Source organism: Amphibalanus amphitrite, unplaced genomic scaffold (genome assembly GCF_019059575.1).
Source record: "Amphibalanus amphitrite isolate SeventyFive unplaced genomic scaffold, NRLGWU_Aamphi_draft 000180F_arrow, whole genome shotgun sequence".
Classification (NCBI taxonomy): domain Eukaryota; kingdom Metazoa; phylum Arthropoda; class Thecostraca; order Balanomorpha; family Balanidae; genus Amphibalanus; species Amphibalanus amphitrite.
The window spans coordinates 212251-232242 of NW_024881675.1; the positions used below are offsets into that span (position 1 = coordinate 212251).

A 19992-nucleotide genomic window follows, 5' to 3' on the forward strand; every position below is an offset into this window, starting at 1 on the left:
CGCCAGCACGCCGAACAGCGTCGGCACCACCAGGTCGGCGGCCATGGCCGACGTCAGGCGCGCTAGCAGAGCCGAGAGACGCGTCTGCAGTCGCTCCAGATGTGGTGGGAGGGTGCCAGGGTCCTCAGCGGCCGCCGCCACTAGACCGGCGTTCAGCGTGTGCAGACTGTCGCTCAGAAGGACGCCAGTGAACATGTACTTTAGTGGCACGAGCTGGGAGAACGTAAGAATGAAACACTTCATGGCATCTTTCAGCAGGCTGGTCGCACAGGTGACTGGCACAGCGCAGTCGGTAGACACCACCTTTTCTATGCAGAGCGATATGAAGATCGCTGTGACTATCACCACCGCCTTCAGCCACAGCAGGCTGAGGTTGCGGCCGGCGGCCGATCCGCCGCCGCCGTAGGACGCAGCCAGCGCCTGTCTCTCCTGCAGCAGCTGCGGCAGCTCGTCCAGCAGCGCGTCGAACCGGCGGCTGCCGATGACGAAAGTCAGCGTCAGCGCCAGCCAGACCAGCGCCATCGTCAGCCCGAAGAAGTGAGAGGCGAGCGTGGCGTTGACCCAGTGCTCTCCGCGCTTTTCGGCGTCCAGACCACGCCGGACGTCATCGCGGACCGCCACCCAGCAGCCGACGGTCAGCAGGACGTACAGCAGGCTGTACCACAGCAGCGAGCACCGGCGCGGCCGCGGCCGGATGGCCATGCCGCTCAGGCGCAGCAGTCGGATCAGAGCGCGCAGAGGACGGCTGGCGCCCCCATCCCCGGCGCCGCCACTGGTCGGGGGCGCGGGCACCACGCGCTGATCCCCGGGGGGCATATCTGACCCGGCTGGCGGGATGAGTAAAACCGGGCATTAGCTTCGAAAAACGAATGTGAGGCACGACAGGAGTGCCACACTTACGCTACACCAAGTTATTGATACCGTGATTTCTGTCAGTCGAGGCTGGGCACGGGGACGACGGTATATGTAGGCCCAGGATTCCATCCATGATTCAACAAATGGCACTGAGACGGCAACAATTACTCGTTTGGTATTTGCAATAGGTACGTGCCTACCTTATTGAATATTCTAATTATTTATTTCAACTTTAATGACCTGGGACGGCTGCTTCCAAGATAATATTCCTATGCTAGCCATGTATTTAGCCTGTTCAAACAATTAGCTCAATAAATCTTAGGTATAAATGCGTGACATTTTGTTAACTTCTGTCGTCTTCGAGTATAGGCATTTTTTATATTCTCTTTTCACTTTCTAGAATCTCGGCCCAAGTGCTCATAAAACTTCAATCTCGTACCATTATCTATGCATAAGCAACGTTCTCGATGATTGATGACGCATTTTCGTTTTTACGGCCTGACACTGAATAGAAATGGAACACTTAGAAAAGCAGCACAGAAATGGAAAGCAAAAAAATATAAATGGAAAGCAGCACAGCATTTCAAGTACCCCATGACCACATGCAGCCAGTGAGATATGTTGAACGTGAAAATGATAAATAAAAAACGAGATTCGGAGGATTATCGGACTGAAGAATGCTCACCGTGAAGGTAGCTCGAAGGTGCCCGAAAGGCCCTCTCAGGAGGAGAGATCGCTCCCAGTAGTTGTGGACGGTGGACCTCTGGAGACGACTGCCGCCACTACCTACCTAGTACCACCTACTGCAGATCCACATCTTTCCGTGACCATTGTCTGGTCTGCGCTGCTGCGGACAAAGTCACAAATACCTACACGCTCCCAGTCCCATCCCACTGAAGCGCTCTTCTTTATGCTTACCGTTCCGACAACTTTCAGCTGAATAGGGCTCGCTCTTCATCGTAGTGGCGATGCAATTTACCGCACAATTATTCGCGCAGTACCCCGCATTCATGACTATCTTAGCGAAGCTACACACATCATTTACCCATAGAGGTGCCTTCACGTGTCCGACAGCTCATAATGTGTAGGCGTGTTTCACGCTCAGTACGCAGTATTCATGGAGCTGCCCTAACGAAGTTACGCTGCAAACTATATGCAGTACACATCATTTAGCTGTAGAAGTGCCTAAACGTGCCCAACAGTTCATATGCATTTGTTAAAGTATTGATTATTGACGGTTATTGACAGCAATGGGGTCCGCCATTTTACAGCATATAAATACCGTAAAGTGGGGCTATTTGAAACGGATTTTACAGTTTTTGGCCTCTCCCTTCAAAACGGCTGATATTTCCTATAGCATGTAAATTGCAAAAACGTAGTCCTCTGTAACCGTTTTCAGATAGGTCCGTTTTGGTTCAGATAGTAGGCATAAATAATGGCATTTCTCTAATTGAAGCCTGTCTCAAATAGCCCCATAGTGTGGGGCTATTTGAGACAGTTTTGGTTGCAAGGAAGTTAAAGAAAATTGGTCGAGCTAGGGATAATTCTTTTAATGCCATGCTATTGGAAATTAAATTTTGATACTTCTGGCATCAAGTATTTCTTTCAACTACAGTTATATAACCCTTATAATCACACTTTTCGTTTTTCGTTGGACATAGCATTTCGGTCTGATAAAAATTCGCATTACTTTATGCTAGGGCTGTCATAATATGATGTGACCCTAAGCTTTAAAAATAACAGGATAATTATATGGGACCATTTCTAAGTCAACGACAGTGAAATTTTTAAATAAAGTTGTTGTGTTTATCTCTGGCGGCGTAAAACATACAGGCTGAAAGTTGGTGGGGCTATTTGAGACAGGCTCGCTACTGCATTGAACACACCGTAATGCATTAAACAGGGGAAAACAGTTTTCAAAGTGGTTGAATGAATGACATTCATGATTGATTGTTTCGTTGCACATCAACCTGTGAAGAAATAACAGAAAAGGGTCAAATGGTTTTGATTTTATACCGATTTTCATAGAACACTGCATGCTGTATCGAACGGCCGGTTACCGCACTGCATCAAGTACGTATACTGAAGGCTCACCTAACAGTACGTATGTATGATAAATAACCTTCAATGGTGCCTTCTGGTCAACCAGAGTAGACATGGGCCGATTACCGACCACGTCAGTGACTGATGGAACACATTTTTTGCACATATTCATAAAGATAACTATAATAATATCGTCACAAACTGGACTGTCATATTAATACAATGTGTATATTGCTTGCTGCTGAAAGTACCATGAACCCATGACCGATTAACCTGTGTTTCTTAGATCGAACGGTTGATACACTTTAGGCATATGGCGGTAAGTATTTTCGGGTGCATCATATCACCTGTTTTTAGGGCCTTGACATCACAATCATCAGCTGTATTTGGTAAACGTTGAGGTTTGACGAAGTGGGTATCATCAGGATTCTGGGACATTGGGTTACACAATCGTCACTACCGTTAACAATAGATAATGTCTTCATGAAAAATATGCTTAGTCCGTAAGTAAAACGATAGTTACGATAGATTCGGTTGCAAAGTTTTCAAAACTTTAACCATGTTAAGCTGCAGGTAGGGGTGCTTTTCGTATTACTTATATTGTGGTTTTTCTGTATTTCTCATTTATTGCCAAATTTCTTTCGAAAATTTTCAGAATTTTCAAAAAACCCTATCCATGGAATGCATCGTTAAATTCCACATCAGCCTGAGCAAAAATTGATAAAAAATATCAAACAGTTTTAATTGTACAGCAGTTTTAGTAAACCACTACCGTACTGTCTCAAATAGCCCCACTTTACGGTACCTAAAACATAAGGTAAAAGAACTATAGGGAATTGATGGAATTACGATGCCGGATGCCTCCGTCGGCCTTGCACGACAAACTTACCTAGGTATATCGATTTCGGGCTGAAGCATCTTTACGCGCACTGCCCGCGCCATATTGTTCAATAATCCATGTTGACCATTGACGGCGCCGTGGCTGCTCCTGAGCATGGCGGACAATCCCGAATTCGCTGAGACGAAAGTAGATACATATGCCTACAAGGATGTTCGATACCTACCGTGCGTTCAGTGCACGAGAAAACTTAGCCCTCGACGGAACTATTGGTTTTCTACATACGCCGTTACGAGGCATAGCGATTGGTGCCCGTTTTAAAGTTTCAGGTCAACCGGTGACCTCTGAGGTCAGGTCAAGTGCCCCAAAGTACGGGTTCAGATTTCGGTAGATAACTTCGCAAGAAATGGTCGCAGAGCCGCAAATTTGACACCATCGTGTTTATCTTCTTCAGGCGCGTCGAATGGTATATTTTTTGTTTGGGTGAGATCAACTAGGGTGTTGACCTCGGGTCAAGTTTAGGTCAGAGCCCTCAGGTCGCTAAGTTGGTCGAAGGAGGTCATATTGCACATCATTTGATTCAACAGGTCTTCCCGAGTCCATTGGTGGCTTTGCTGACTAGCGTTAATTTTAATATTCGTGAGATATTGACGAAAAACTCATATGACCTTAGTGACCACATACATGATGTAACACAAGGTCAATAGAAAAAGCGAAGCAATGGACCCTGCAGGGAGTGCATGCAATCACGATTCCGTGTGTTTGAGTCAGTTTTAGACCATTCCTGGCGCAAAAATAACAGTTTCCATTTCCCCGTCGACTTATTATGGTGAGGTCACGTGACCGACCGGAGTCCGGACTTCATGCCAGGGATATAATAAAATCGTTTCCACTGTATTTTATAAATAAACTAAAACGCCTCGGAATTTCCGATAAGAATAACTTAATAGTCCAGCAATCTCCAAATTTCGTTGCCTGCTGAGCTCGGGTGGTGTTACCCAACGGTCGGTGTTACCCCGAATAATGTAGACATTTACTAAATGTGGAATAATATAATGCAATTATGAACGACACTACAAGAAAACACAATTGGTTGATATATGTGTAAAATTGATGCGACAATCCAATGAAACTGAGAGATTGATCATTTGGCCAAAAATTACGTGACTAGAGCCTAAAAAGTTAAGCGAGTCGGTGTTCCCCCGTCTTCCGCTATGCCAAGTTTCAGCTCTCTATAGCCGACGTGTTTTGAGCTGTCGCAAAAAAAAACAATTGGGGACGGCAACGTCCTTTCCCCTCGGTCAGCGAGGGTTTAAGCAATACCTTAAAAAGAGATAAATAAATAAATAGAAATAAGGGAGACATTTTAAGAGACGACGGCGCCGGCCAAAATTGGAGTAAAGTTTCAAACGTTCCGGGCTCCGTGACCTGGGCGGCTTCTCTTATCGCTGCATTGTTCAATCAATGTGCTTACAAGTTACAGCATATATGGGTAGGTAATTTAATCCATCTATCATGCATCACCCGGAGGTCTGGGCATGCTGACAGAATGATAATTGATAGGTACGGCTCTCGCGAGATTAAGCGGTAGGTTTTGTACTTTAAAATTTCCGGTTGTATCTCAGAAACTATAGTCGATCTACGATGAAGCCATTTTACACGATCATTACCGACTTGTGAACCAACAAGTCGATCGCATCTTCAACACTTAAAAGCTTAAGACGACGAAGATATAGCCTGAAGTTCACTAAATTTTCTAGGTGCAAAACCTACCGCTAAAACCCGCGAGACCTGTACATAAGGAGCACCAACAGGTTAGAGCAGTCAGCAGGATAAAGTAAGATAAAACGACATTATTGGCCGTTCTATGATCCGTAGCCATGTGAGAAGCATATTATTTGGCTGAAAGTTATAGTGCAACGAATATTTATCATCAACCGTCGAAATATGTTTTACGCCGTGACATGTCGCGCTGAATCGGGGTGTTTAAACGTCCCGCTCCATGCGTTTTTTTTTCGCAGATAACTATCTCCAAAACACTGCCATGGAGCGCCTCTGTTTTCGGCACACCTGTTTATGCAACTATTCTGCGTAAGTAATGAAAAAATCAGACCCAGGGCGCCCAAGGTCAGGTCACCAGCTCACGTCAAGTGACCTTACCTCAGGAAAGGTTTGAATGCTCGTAATAGCCACACACACCGACTAAATGATCGTTTTGAAACTTTCAGCGATTGATAAAGGTAACGACATGCAAAAAATGCATACTAAGGAATGTCTATATCAGTGCCGGTCAGGTCAATTTCGCGACTTTTCCGAAATCAATGGAGAAAATTGAAATGCGGCTCTTTTGGATGAACGTCACACCAAACTCACTCGGATCGGATTACCCCATGTAAAGATGGCATACCTACCGAATCGGAAAATTGCACCTGTGACCCCTCTCTATGCCCCTGAGGTCATCTCAGGTCATGAAAGGTATTAAGGTACCTAGGTGCCTAATAGTTTTTTGTTTTTTTTTTTTTGACAATGGCTTTTGACACATTCTAGAGCGATGCCAAAACACCTTGGATGCATTCAGCTCAATGATATATCGTAAAGCTAACGATAAGTCGATCTGTAGGGTAGGTGTATGTACCTACCCAAGGTGTACCTACCTACAGTCGACTGATAAACGACATGACTTTTCCTTAGGTACAATGTCAAATGCCAAACTGTTCATTCGACGAGTCTCAACGTCAACTAGAGGAACACGATGATGCCGCTAAAATCAGAGCCGTATCGAGTATCGACTTTATTGAGTCAAAAGTTATTGCAGAACAGGATCTGTCGTAAAAACTGGAATTTGAAGAGTTTTTGCTCTCTGGAAGCTAAACTGTTGGCCCTAGGTCAAATCTGAGAGCTTTCTCCAGAAAGACCTTTAAAAGAGCTGTCGAATGAACTTTTCTGCGGTGTTGTAGTTCTGTGCACTGTGGGTCCCCGAGTCACAATCTATTTGGTTCCAGAGTTAAAAATTACTTTACGCTTCTTCCTACGTAGAAAGAAAATGAAGATCTTGTTTACAAATGTAACGCAGCACAGACATGAAAAGTCGATATGGTAGCAATGTTTATTCAAGAAAGGTGTTCAATAGGAATGCTAGTGGCAGAACATTGGCGAAGTTTGCTTTAGGTCGCCGCAAGTTTCCTAGCAATATCATACGAGCCTGCACATACTTTTGTTAGAGAACAGAGCAAAAGTTATTTTGTCGATAACTTATGCGGGTCGGCGGCCGAAGTTGTACACCGTTTAGGTATTTTGATACAGGTATTCCTAATTTGAATTATACTATCCCTTTTTGCAGCCCTTGTGTTCTTGTTTCCAAGACTGTTGCCTGGCTCACATTGTATATAAATCAAGGCCCTATATGCTTAGCATAGGTGGCGGAACGGGGAGGGCACCGGCGCCACGCCACCGGGGCACCGTGCCCCCCTTTGATTTTGGCATTTTAACATTAGCCCTATGGGCGTTGCATGGAAAGAATGGGACCAAAAGTCGGCAGTGCCCCCCCCCCCTTAATTGAAGGTGTTCCGCTGCTGCTGATACTTAGTGGTGGACACTCGTAACGACCGCGACTTTGATAACGATAATTCGATAACGATAATTTATAATCCAATCGGTCACTTTGATAATGCCATAATGATAACGATAACTTCAAAAAGGAAAAGAAATCAAAAGGATAAAATATTTGAATGTAATGAGCTTCTAAATAATATTTGAATCCTTAAATATTCCTTCAATAAGGAAAACATTCATCAAAAAATTTGAATATCTATGGCGACAGAGCTTGTCGGGCTAAAAGATGTTCCAACTAGCATTTTTCAGTGTTCAATCTACAAAACTGCCTTCTCAGCTCAAAACCCCATGTTAAGGTGAACTACCTATTCCTTAAATACGCTCCCGTGGCATTTGATGCAGTTATTGTTACCGATTGACTGAAACGGGGACTTTGATAACGGATAATCAATTATGATAAACTTGAAAAAAAAAACTTGTTATTGTTGACAACGACTTTGCTAATCGTTATTGATGAGAGTTATCAAAGTGCCCACCGGCCACCACTGATAAATAGCACAATTCTAGGTTTTGTCACTTGTCAACTGTAGTAAGAGTGCAGAGTGGTGTACCTACCTTTTTTTGAATACAGTTAATTTGGTAGTACACCTTTTTGAGTTAGCTTTTGACCATTGGGTATTTGTATATTGGGTATTTGATTATATTGGGTCAAATATTATATTGGGTATTTGACATTTGTACACATTCGCCATATAGGTGGCGCTACAAATGGGCGGTTGGTCACAAAAAATCACCATTGGGCAAAACTATTCGGCGATCTTCCTCTACAACTCGACATTGAACGAATGGTTCAAAATTGGGCAAAACAAATCGTCAATGGTCGAAAGTATTCGTCATATGCCGAGCTGGCTCCCTCTATGCCGAAGTCTGGCGAACTGTTAAACTGTTTTGCAGATCGCTCATTTCAGTGTTCAATCTGTTTTGCTGATTGGCTGAAATGAAACACACCACGCCGGAGTAGTTGTGCTCAATGCCGATTGTCGAAATGGCTCTTCAAACAGTTATGGCGAATGGTTGATTTAAAATGCAAAAAGGTGTAGTACTGAAGGGTAGTAGTAAAGCAGGCATCTCACACTTGTTTTTTTACAACCAAGGAGAGGCGCTGTCAGCATTGGAATTGTGGGCTCTTTCTGGTCCCTGCATTTTGTTTTCCTTTTATTCCCCTTTTATTCTAGGTTTGGTAGTGTAAAAGCAGGCTTCACACTTGTTTTTTGGTGCTATACCCAGAGTTCAGAGATGCTTTCTAATCAAACCAAACCAAACCTAACTAAACCTGACCTAACCTTACCTACAACCTACAGCCTAAAACCTACCACCTAAAACATACAACCTACAACCAAACCTACAGCATCTATCATTGATTGCAAAAAAAAAAAAAAACAAGTGTGACTCCTGCTTTACTACAGCACCTAGTCTAAAGCAGGCATCACACTTGCTTTTTACAACCAAGGAGAGGCGATATACCCAGAGATGCTTTCTAATTAAACCAAACCAAACCAAACCTAACCAAACCTGACCTAACCTTACCTTCAATCTACAACCTAAAACCTAGCACCTAAAATCTACAAGCTACAGGGTGTTTCATAAAAAATGTCCTGGTTTTGATTGCATTTTGGGGTGCCTTATTAATTGCAATCACGTGTTTTTTCACTGCAATCGAAAGCACGTGCACGGGAAATTTTCCTCACGCACCTTAGCTCACTTCTCACCACGGTCATAGAATACTTCTCACCATGAAGCATCTGAGTAAGGAAGAAAAAACAAAACTGGTTCAGTTTTACTGGTCGTCACGTTCTATCATTCTAACACAGCGACAGTTTAGGGCTCACTTCAAAACCCGATTCACACCGTGCCCGAAAACAATCCTGCGTTTGCAAGAAAAGTTCCTAAGAGATGGGTCTATCCTCAATTGCTACAAAGGGAAAAGTGGACGGCCAACGACACAAAGGACCCCCGAAAACATCGCCAAGGTGAAGTCCGTAGTCAATGGGGACCCCAAGAACACTGGCGGTCCCAGGGGGGGGGGGGGGCCACGGGGGCCATGGCCCCCCCTTTGGTGCTGAAAGGTGGGGCCATACTATCTTTTGGCCCCACCTTTCAGATCGAACAAAAGTCCTAGAAAAGCTTTTCGTATGTTTCATTTTCTTTCTTGCGCCATCAAAGGACGTAAATTTCACTCATGAGTGGGCTCAGTTTCGCATTCTGTCAATTTGGCGGTCAGCGTCGCTGGCACCGGTTCACGAGTATGGCCGGATCTTATATGGAATATCAGCGTGGGTTTACTTGAGGCTCTCGTAGGCCCAGCAATGGCTGGCATGAGACCCTCTTCGGCAGTGGTGGGTGGGCCCTGCTAAAGGAGATTGGCTCTAAGACACTAAAGTAAGACCTCATGGGTTGGTGCTGTGCACCTCAGAAGCCCGGTGGTGACGCCGTATGCCGGCTTGGTTTCTTAAGGATTAGCGTGGGAACTCCGGGGCCTGCATAGAGTTTGCATGAGCTAGTATGTAATCTCAGAGGCATGTGTGTAATGTGTACACAGTGGCGGTCGCGGGGGGGGGGGGGGGCATCAGGGCCATGCCCCCCAAAGGTCAATAAAGAGGGCCATCATATCATTTGTCCCTCCCCTCAAACAACCAATGGGCCCCCATATAGGTGTATGGGGCCCTGGCAATTATTCGATCGTCACGAGGCTAAAAAAAACCACGCCCAGCTATTAATATAGCTCCCACACCGGTCTTTGAGCGTCCTACACTGACCTCTGAGGGAACTTCAGTGGCGGTCAAGCGCCCACGTTGACCGCTAAGAGCCTACATCAACCTCTGAGACCCCACATCTGGCCTATGAGGGCCCCTAACCGGCCTCAGGGGTCCCAACCGGCGTCTGAGGGTCTCACACCGGTCTCTGGTGGCCTTATTTCTGTCTGTGGTGTCCCAAGACGAACCTTTAGGTGCCAATGAGGGCCCCGCACTGGCTGCTGAAGACCCGATGCCGGCCTCTAAGGGCCTGCATTGGCCTCTGAGGAGGGCCCATCTTGGCCTTTGAGGGCCCTCTGCTGGCCTCGGGGGTTCAACGACGGCTCATGCCGGTCTTTTAGGGCCCCACGCTGACCTCTGAGGGCCCATGTTGGCCTGTAATGACCCACATTAGCCTCTGAGAGCCCAACTCGGTCACTGATTGTCTCAAACTACTGGCCTTTGCAGTTTGCAGGCCCTGTACTGGTCTCTGAGGGCCCTAAACTGGCCTCTACGTGAAAACATACATGGGTGGGTTTCTGAAGATCAGAGGGCTCACGCAGTCTCCGGCACAGCCTTACGTTGGTCCTGATCGAGATTACTTTACGTCCTGATGGTCCCGCGCCGATTCCCTCATATTTCGACGTCGGGACCCCATGAGCCAGTGTGGGTCCTGGGGCTGGCAGAGACTGATGAAGTCCTTAGGGCTCAGGGCCAGTCTTTTTAGCAGTAAGACTAGGCAGGTTGAGTGAGCCCCAATAGAGCCGTTGCGAAGCCCCGCAGGAGTCGCGCGCGGCCCTCAGATGCCAATTTTGAAAGCTCGGAACCTGTGGGGGTCTCTAGAGGTCGGTGTACCTACTCTCTCCCGCCGCCACACAACTAGGTAATAGGTATGTTACCTATATGGGTAAATGTCGTAGTCTGAAAATGCTCTCTGGGTTTCACATGCTTGTTCAAAGCAAGAGGTATCTGTACATACTTTTCCGAATTGTTTTATAGTGGTAAGGTCATGAATCCGCGTGCCTGACCTTCCAGTATACCTATGCTACACCGATCCGCCGTCATGGTGCATGGGCCGACCGGTGGAAGCACCGTGGGACGGGAAATGGAACTGGTGATTTTGCCTTAAATTGAGCTTAAAGATTTCACGCAAGAATCAGATGGATGAAGCATAAGTAATGCCAACTGCGCGGCACCTCGTGGACGTAAAAAAATTAGCCGATCACCCCCCCCCCCTCCCGGTGACGGATAAATGTTATGTCCCGCGAGTGTGACTTTGGCCCCCCCTTTTGCTAGCGGCTGCGACCGCCAGTGCCCAAGAAGTCCATCAGGAAAATCGCCCAAGAAGTTGGCACAAGCCACTCAACGGTGCGGAGAATAATGAGAAAGGACCTCGAACTGTTCCCATATAAAGTGACAGTTCATCACAAGCTGTCGGAGAACGACAAACATCAGAGAGTGGCCTTCGTAAAGTGGCTCAAGGACCAGACTGCCGCTAATCCTGGCTTCTTGGATGGGGTCTGGTTTAGCGATGAGGCCCACTTCCACCTTACTGGACAGGTGAACACCCAGAACTGCCGTATGTGGGCCTCGGCACCACCCGAAACGTTGCTGGAAGTCCCACTGCACAGCCCGAGAGTGACTTGTGGTGCGCAATGAGCTCCACCGGAATAATCGGGCCATTCTTCTTCGAAGACGGCAACGGGTGCACTCAAACGGTGAACAAGGAACGCTATGTCCGCATCCTGGAACGCTTCTGGGCCACAGTGCAAGAAGGCTCGACTTCAGGTGGTGACGATATCTGGTTCCAACAGGACGGGGCCACCCCGCACACCTCGAAGATGGCCCTCCAGTGGCTCCAGGAGCGTCTCGGAGAGAGGATCATCAGCCGCGGAACGGACACTCCCTGGCCCCCTCACTCCACTGACCTGACACCCCTCGACTTTTACCTGTGGGGTTTTCTTAAGTCCAGAGTGTACAGCGGGAGCCCGGGGAGTCTCGGAGAGCTCAAGCGGGCGATCAGACGCCAGGTGCGTGCGATCACGCCCGCCACATGCGCCCGAGTTATCGGGCACGTGGCGAAACGGGCCGACGTATGTCTGCTCCGAAAAGGAGGACATCTCGAGAACGTGCTGTGAGCGGCGCTGAACGCATGATTCATGTTCGTGATATGTATGTAATAAATCTCCATTCCTTGTGGAATCGTTTGAACCATTGTGGCTGGATATGTGACTATTAGATTTTTCGTTATAAGCAAAACAAATCAGGACATTTTTTATGAAACACCCTGTACAACCTAACCTATAACACCTCTCCTCGGTTGCAAAAAACAAGTGTGATGCCTGCTTTACTACTATCTTAATTTCTGGGCAGGTTTCTCGCTGCTCCAATCCAACCACTTTCAAACTGGCTGCCACATTTTCAGACAGGCTCCAAAAGATGCTCCAGAGCTATTTGGAATTTTTCACATATTCTTCATCTCATGGACAGTGATCAAGATACTGTTTGTATCAGAAGCTTTTTCTTTCACAATATATTATAATTGAGTTATTATTGTAATTCTAGGTGCTTATGTAAGAGCTGTCAGCTATCGTACTTACCCAAAAGCTCATGCTTATTTTCATAACTATGGAAGAAGCGCATTTTTTGTCTGATCTTCAAACTTTTATCGTGTTGCCGAAAAGTGGTCAAATCCTAGCCATGAGTCATGTCAGCATATTTTTTCCTTGGAGTTGGAACCCATTAGGTATGACAATGCCTTGGTGTGTATTTTGCAATATTAGGACAATGTTCCTGCTTGTCACTGGATATGACATTTGAACGTAAGACCCAATTTGATTGATGATCATGCCGTGATCTCACTGCATTGGATGTGAATTTTCATAACGTGTAGTGCCCGAATGAATGTCTTTTTTTGACAGTGTCAAGACAAGAAAATGAAATCTCTCACATATGTTGAAGATGTATCCAAAGATCTATCTGGCTACACCCTTATTTCGGTAAGTGACAACTGAATTCAATGTATTGTTATGAGTTTAGGTACTCACTGATTGGATGTTGCTAAGTGTAGATAACTTATTTATCGTTGATCACTCATAACAGTGTCATCTCTGATAAAACTTTGTTACCTACCATTTTTGCTCGTTTGAACACATCTAATGTGCCAAAATATAGGTATTAATATGAACATGTTGTTACAAAGTATGTTAATTTGCCAATGGGTACTGGACGTGTGGCAAAAATGACAAATAGATGTTGTCATGAGATGCTGTTCTTACATGCTTGACAGTCCATGTGATCATGTTATAACTTTGTTACGACCTGCACACGCTCCCCGTCCTGACAGCGCCCCTAACCCTCCCGGCAGCCGTCTGTGAGCGTGGGTAACGTGGGCCAGCTGGCCGTCGACCTGCTGCTGCACAACCTGCGCTGCCAGCGGCTGGGCGCCTTCGGACACCCCAGTCTGCAGCAGGTGGTGGGCACCCTACCCGACTCGAACACCGACGGACAGACGCATCTCATGACTGCCATGGAAGGTGTGTGGGTGGGTGGGTGTTGGCTAGACACAGGCAGATGGCTTAGTGGTTGGTAGGTTGCTGACGGGATAGCTGAGGACTGCTGAATGACTGGTTTAGTTGATCCTCTAAGCACCAGCAAGTTACTATTCATGCTACAGCGGATGTTTAGATTCTTACAGGTTGATTGCAGATATTCTGAACCGTGAAATGTTTTGTGCAATCTGTCTGTCTGACTAAGCGAGCGAAGCAGTAGCGCCAGTGTCATCACGCATTTTCACCCATTTGAAACCAAGCCAATATTTACTGATCATATTCGCTTTCAGCTTACGTCTGTGAAAAGAAGAAACTGCTGGTCATTCAGATCCGTGCACCCATATCACCAGTAAGTAATCGTATTTGGTATCGAGTAGCACGTTTTCTTTTCTTTTTATTGGACAAACTAATGGACGGATATTGGACTTCAAACTAAGAATGGCTCATAGAGAATCTGTACTACTTTGGATTTTATCTCGTCATAGCTACGTGACTTTGAAGAAAGCGTGACACTTTATTGTTATGTTTGCCTTCAGCTAAGGATAGTTCTCCTTATCTCTTGTCTTGACTACCTGCCAATTTGTTCTGCACACCGATAACTCCCCGCCCCCGTGATGTCTGCAGAAGGGCCGTCTCTCTCTGCTGGCCGAGCTGGTGCAGTGGGCGGCCGAGCGCCGTCTGAAGCGGGTCCTCCAACTGGCCAGCTGCCACGCGGCCGCCCGGCCCGACCCGGCCGCGCCGCGACTCTGCCACGTCACCGTCGCCGGAGACGATGTCGACGCGCTGACGGCACTGGCGCCGCTGCAGCCGGAGATACCGCGGCCCGAGGGCGACGCGCACCGGCCGCCGCCGTACCTGCCCGGAGCCGGCTTCGTCCCGGACCTCTACCGAGCATGGTGAGTGGGGGAACGGGGATCTCTACCGCGCCTGGTGTGCGGGAGAACGGGGACCTCTACCGAGCCTGGTGAGTGGGGGAACGGGGACTCCTACCGATCCTGGGGAGTGGGGGAACGGGGACCCCTACCGAGCCTAGTGAGTGGGGGACGGGGACCTCTACCGAGCCTGGTGAGTCATAGGGAATATCGGACTTCTACCGCGCCTGGTGAGTAGAGTATCTCAGACCCCTATCGCTCGTGAGTGGAGGAACGGGGACCTCTACCGAGCCTGGTGGGTGGGGGAACGGGGACCTCTACCAAGCTTGGTGAGTTGTAGGGAATATCAGACTTCTCTGGCGCCTGGTGAGTGGGGAAACGAGGACCTCTACAGCGCCTGGAGAGTGGGGGAACGGGGACCTCTACCGTCACCGAGCATGGTGAGAGGGGAATACCGGACCTCTACCGCACCTGGTGAGTGCAGGGGGAACGGGGACCTCTACCGAGCCTGGAGAGTGGGAGGATGTCGGACCTCTACCGCGCTTGGTGGGTTGGGGAACGGGGACCTCTACCGGCTCCACCACGCTTAGAGAGTGGAAAATATCGGACCTCTATCGTGCCTGGTGGATGAGGGAACGGGGACTTCTACCGCGTTCAGAGAAAGGAGATATGGGACCTCTACCGCAGCTTGGGATTGGGGAAAATAGCATCCGTCGAGAGTGGTGTATAATGTGGGCTCCTGTAGTGTCTTTCCACCCATTCCATCCACCAAAACCTGCATGTTGTTCACATTGTGCGATCAGTGCGACCTCTGTCGCACGCTGTGGAAACACCTTCCGCAGATCCCACTTCAGTCACTTGGCTTGACTGCTACGCTGCTAATTCCAAACAGCTTGTGCACTGCCATTTATCGTTCATATTTCATAAAACGACAATCTACACTGAACTATCAGCTCTCGAACTTCTCAACGACGACGCATGTATATCACATAAACGCTGTTCGATTCAAATTGAAAACGAAATAAAATTAGAGTTGATCTTGAATTTGACAGTGAAACATTACGACTCTACCGTGGTAACACCATTTTCTTTTTGCTCTCTGTTGTGTAGTGAGGCGGCCAAATTCCCGTACACGTGTCTACTGCGACACACCTACGAAGGGAACAACATTCCCGAGGCGGTGGATATCTGCAACTGCCTGGACTCCTGGCTCGGCCTGCTGGATGTGAGTACAGCCTGCTCGTTTGTTCGTGGTTTATAATTGCTCCTGCTGCAAAAACTGCGGTTCATTGATTTTGTTTCAAAATGGTGGTTTACTTGGTTCGTGAAAGCGACTACTTGCTATCTGCTAAGTTTATTGCGTTTGCATTTGCTTCTAAAAAAGAATGCTTACTTCAGCCTGCAGTCACTCATAATTTTTTTCCAGACATGTGTCTATGTGCTTCATTAGATCACATGGAACAAACTCTGCGATACCGTTGCCCAGTATCAGTCGGGTGTTGCTACTGCTATGCCCCTGTGAGCTCGTTCTCCATTCACATCTGACATAACCTTCCCCCGTCGTGTCCAGGAGAGCCAGAAGTCCCGGCCCGACCCGTACTCTGTGCTGGGTCGCTGGCGAACGCCGCCCACCTGGTCACACCTGTTCGGCCCGGCTCCCGACGCGTCGCTCTACTGAGGCGGGGTCGCGGGGTACATGGGTCTTGGCATCGCTCCTCCAGCCGCCCCGCGTAAAGCCAGGTAGGGCGGGGGAGTGTCACTTGGCTGGACTGGCTACTCTGCGCGTACGGGCGCTACTATGTTTCATCTGTCAGTGCTGCAAGTAAAGATGGTATGAAGGTTTGCTGATGTTTTCTATCATGGTTTGTGAGCGGGAACTGAAAACGGTTATGCACTTTGAGCTGATTAGCTTTGAAAGACTTACGTCTTATCGTATTTTGTCATTTGTTCCAGTAACTGTGTTCGGTGAGAACCTGAACTGTGATGCGATAACCTGTAATGGTGGTGTCAGCTCGTGTGAATCGAAATGATGTGATACCCGGGTGGTACCTCTCCATTACGAATATGAGCCATGGGCTGCTACTGTCCAAACTCCAAATACAACAAACACCAGCGAGTTGTGATATATGTACTGGTATACCACGAGTGTAAGTGTATTTCCATTAACGATGGACATAAATACACTAGTCACAGCCAGACTATCCACCGGTAAAATCCCTGCGAAAAGTAGCGACGAGACCATCCAATAACAGCAGTCGAAAATTGCAGAGGCCAGTACCATGAAGGCACGCTAGGAACGCTCATTTGCGGCAACATGCGAAGACAACCGCCTAGACATTCTCCCTTGTCGCAACCACAGTTATAAATGGTATCATTATTGTCTTATATGGAACGGGAAACGTATGAGGGTGATTCTGATTCTTGATGTCTCCCTGATGTCGGCCTCCCATTGCGTGCCTATCCTGCTAGAATTGACGGTCGTGCTTTGCTGAATCTTGTCTATTCCGCCTAAGCACCGCCATAGGCAATCTTAATCCCCCTTCGTATCATTGTATATCACTTCCCACATCACTGGTGTGCGCTCTGTGGTCCCCGTCAGCGTCGCTTTCACCATCCTTGTCAGTCGGCGTCTCACCCTCGCTGTGCGCCGCCCCTCCCGCCCCACCCTCCCCTCCCAGTCCCAGCTGTGTCAGTGTCTGTGTGACCGCAGCGACCAGCTGTTCTCGGTACCTCTCCAGGCTGTGGTCCGTCTCGGTGTACATGTAGTAGTTATTTCGGCACTCGGCACTCAGGTCCCGCGGACACTCTGCGCGGTAGTGGTGGAGCAGCGCCTGGGCTGGCACTATGCGTCCCTCGTGAGCGGTGTAGGGGTACAGCGGCGCCAGCGCGTAGTGGTTGAACACGGTGAGCGCGCCCCGCGTGCTGACGAACGCCTTGCTGCTGAAGCCGCGCCCGCTGATGTTGGCGCTCCGCTCCGTGTGCCGCAGCGCGTGGAAGTGCTCGGGCAGACCGGGGTCCGGCGTCTGCGTCAGGTTGTCGAAGAAGTAGACGTGCCGGACGGAGAGCGAGGCGAACCGCTGCAGCAGGTGCGGGTTCACCTCCAGGTGCTCGATCAGCTCGGCCCAGGTGCGGTACTGGCGCGGTACGAGCACCTCGTCCACGTCCAGCGGTACCACGAACCGGTACCGGTACAGACTGCGGTACAGGCAGTCGTTGTAGTGCACCAGCTCGAAGCGGCGCTTCTGCCAGACGGCGGCTCGCAGGTAGCGCCGCCGCGCCGGCGGATAGTTGGGCTGGAACCCCGGCAGGGTGGCGTTGACCACCGTGGCCACGCCCTGGGTCTCGTAGTGCTCCAGCACTTTGGACACCTCCGGTCCCGTGTCGTACCGATAAAACACGAACGCGTCGGCACCGATCAGCCTCAGCAGCTCGATCCACTCGACCAGCCGGCCCGCCCACTCGTCCCCCAGCTGTAACCCCTTCACACACACGGCGAACCCGTCCCGACGCCGCGAGCTCTGCCACTCGCGCAGCGGCGCCACATCCACGGCCAGGTCCGTGTCAGCGGCGGCGCACGGTGTCGGCGTCAGCGCCACAGACAGCGGCATCAGTCCGCCGCGCAGCGGGCACGACACCAACACCGGGTCGAACAGCTTTCCCGTGTTCTGCGGGTCCCAGCGGCTCTGCCAGATGAGCTGCTCCAGCGCCGGCACGCTCTCCGTGCCGTTCTCATAGCGCAGCTGGCAGTGCACCTGGCGTCCCGCGCTGTGCTGGTAGCCGTCCCTCATCGCTATCACCCGCACGTAAGCGAAGACGCGCCGCTTAGCCCGGAGTCTCCGGTCCGGGTAGGCCGCCAGCACGTACAGCGAGGTGTTGAACGGGTGCTGCCAGTGCTCGTTGTTGATGAACACGGGGAGCTGCTCGGGGCTGTCGCACGTCTCCCACTCTCTGCTGTAGAAGTCTCGCTGCAGGAGTCCTTCCAGTGTGTCGGGCTGGCCGGTGGGAGTGGGCGGCTGGGTGATGAACACCGGTCGCGGGCTGGCCCCGAAGAATGCGCTGGAGGACGTCCAGCGCAGGTAGAGGAGGATGGAGAGAGCGGTAGAGGCGGCCAGCAGCGCCAGGAGGCGGCGCGGCGTCAGGAGCCGGCCGCCCCCGCCCCCGCCCCCGCCGCGGCTGCCGGAGTCGGCTGACATGGGGCCGGCCGGCCGGCAGTGTCGGTGGCGGTGCTCTGTGGACCGTCACCGTGTCACGACAGTCGGTCCGAGCGCCATACTCCAGCCGGGTCGAAGGTCGGCCGCCTGTCGGAAAAAGGGTGTCCGGTTATCAGTGCTAGAGCACGTGCACTGTGTCCGCTCCTTACCGATGTAAACTGGATTGGGTGTTCTGCAATTCAATACACCCAAATATGTCGTCAAATTCCTATGGACCGACTGTTATGTGTATTCTTAGTAAATAGTCATTAAATGTTACCAGCCATGATACTTGTAGTCACACTTTTTAGGTAAGTGAATCATTAGTATGTGTGATTAAAGGGACCCTCCCACCTTAACATTAGATTTGAGTTGAGATAGCCAAAATGGGGTCCCTGGCTCACAATTACCGGTTTCGGCACTCACAACATCGAGAAATGCCTTAAATCGGAAATATTGAATTTCAAAATTGCAGCATTTTGATTCAGAGGGGCTAATGCTTAGGAATACCCCTCTGAATGTGTGACGTCAGCGCAGATATCTAACGATTTTTAAATGTTTGACTAAAACGTTTTGTAGCACGCGGTGGTATATGCTGCTTTGCGCGCAACAAATGCCACACTTTCAAATAAAGTCGCTATAGGAACAGCGGAGATCCCAAAAAGTAAACAAAAGTAAAAGTCTAATATCTTGAAAACCGGTGAATATTTTTCGATGAAATTTGGTAGATATTCGTTTTTGCTCTTTCTGAACCGAGCGACATCACTTTCATGCCAATTCATTAACTTTTTTGAAGGTGGGAGGGTCCCTTTAAAGGTAGTGTGCCAGCTTTCCTGGACCGTATGGAGTTAATGGCCCAGATAAGGAGAACCGGATTTTTAGAACTTATCCATACCTTCAAAACTCATGGAAACGTCTTAAATTCTTCAAATTTTGAGTACCCCAGTGCGAAATTCGCCCCGACGGGTTGTCGGTCGTACCCCAACCACATTTCACACCACTATGAACAATAAATGCACACACTGAAATCGCTATTACTGATAGGCTCATCCAATCAAGTTTCGATAAACCCGTTCATCATCATCTCCTGCGGTTTCGAACACGCCTGTTAGGTGGTGCGGTAGACCGCGCCCAAAGCCAGGGCCCCGGTAACGTGAGGTAGCCGAGTCGGGGCAGCGTGCGCTGACCCAAGCCGGGGCCGCGCGTCCTCCCGGTGTCATGTGATAGCCCGGGGCTGCCCGCGGGGATGCGGTAGACCGCGCCCAAAGCCGCGGCCCCGGCTTGGGTCAGCGCACGCTG

At 49.2% G+C, this 19992-nt stretch overlaps 2 protein-coding genes across 7 annotated transcripts in view; one reads left to right on the plus strand and one right to left on the minus strand.

Moving 5' to 3' along the window:
- The first annotated feature begins 6876 nt into the window (after positions 1-6876).
- LOC122384030 (proteasome assembly chaperone 2-like) lies at positions 6877-16619 on the plus strand. 5 transcript variants are annotated; one of them, XM_043370995.1, is made up of 7 exons: positions 6877-7039; positions 13002-13079; positions 13448-13616; positions 13922-13980; positions 14256-14527; positions 15614-15728; positions 16074-16619. In XM_043370995.1, exons 2-7 carry the CDS (start codon positions 13017-13019, stop codon positions 16179-16181), a joined length of 786 nt encoding a protein of 261 aa, XP_043226930.1. In that variant the 5' UTR covers positions 6877-7039; positions 13002-13016; the 3' UTR covers positions 16182-16619. The 5 variants fall into 5 exon arrangements, with proteins under 5 accessions (XP_043226930.1, XP_043226932.1, XP_043226931.1 ...); XM_043370997.1 differs by having other exon boundaries at positions 6940-6952; XM_043370996.1 differs by having other exon boundaries at positions 6973-7025.
- A 21-nt stretch (positions 16620-16640) lies between these two features.
- Positions 16641-19992, minus strand: part of LOC122384029 — a 100062-nt gene continuing 96710 nt past the window's right edge. For both annotated transcript variants that reach the window (XM_043370991.1, XM_043370990.1), the window contains exon 2: positions 16641-18801. In XM_043370991.1, coding sequence (XP_043226926.1) covers positions 17050-18696 — 1647 coding nt within the window. In that variant the 5' untranslated portion in view covers positions 18697-18801 and the 3' untranslated portion in view covers positions 16641-17049. The remainder of the gene's footprint in view (positions 18802-19992) is intronic.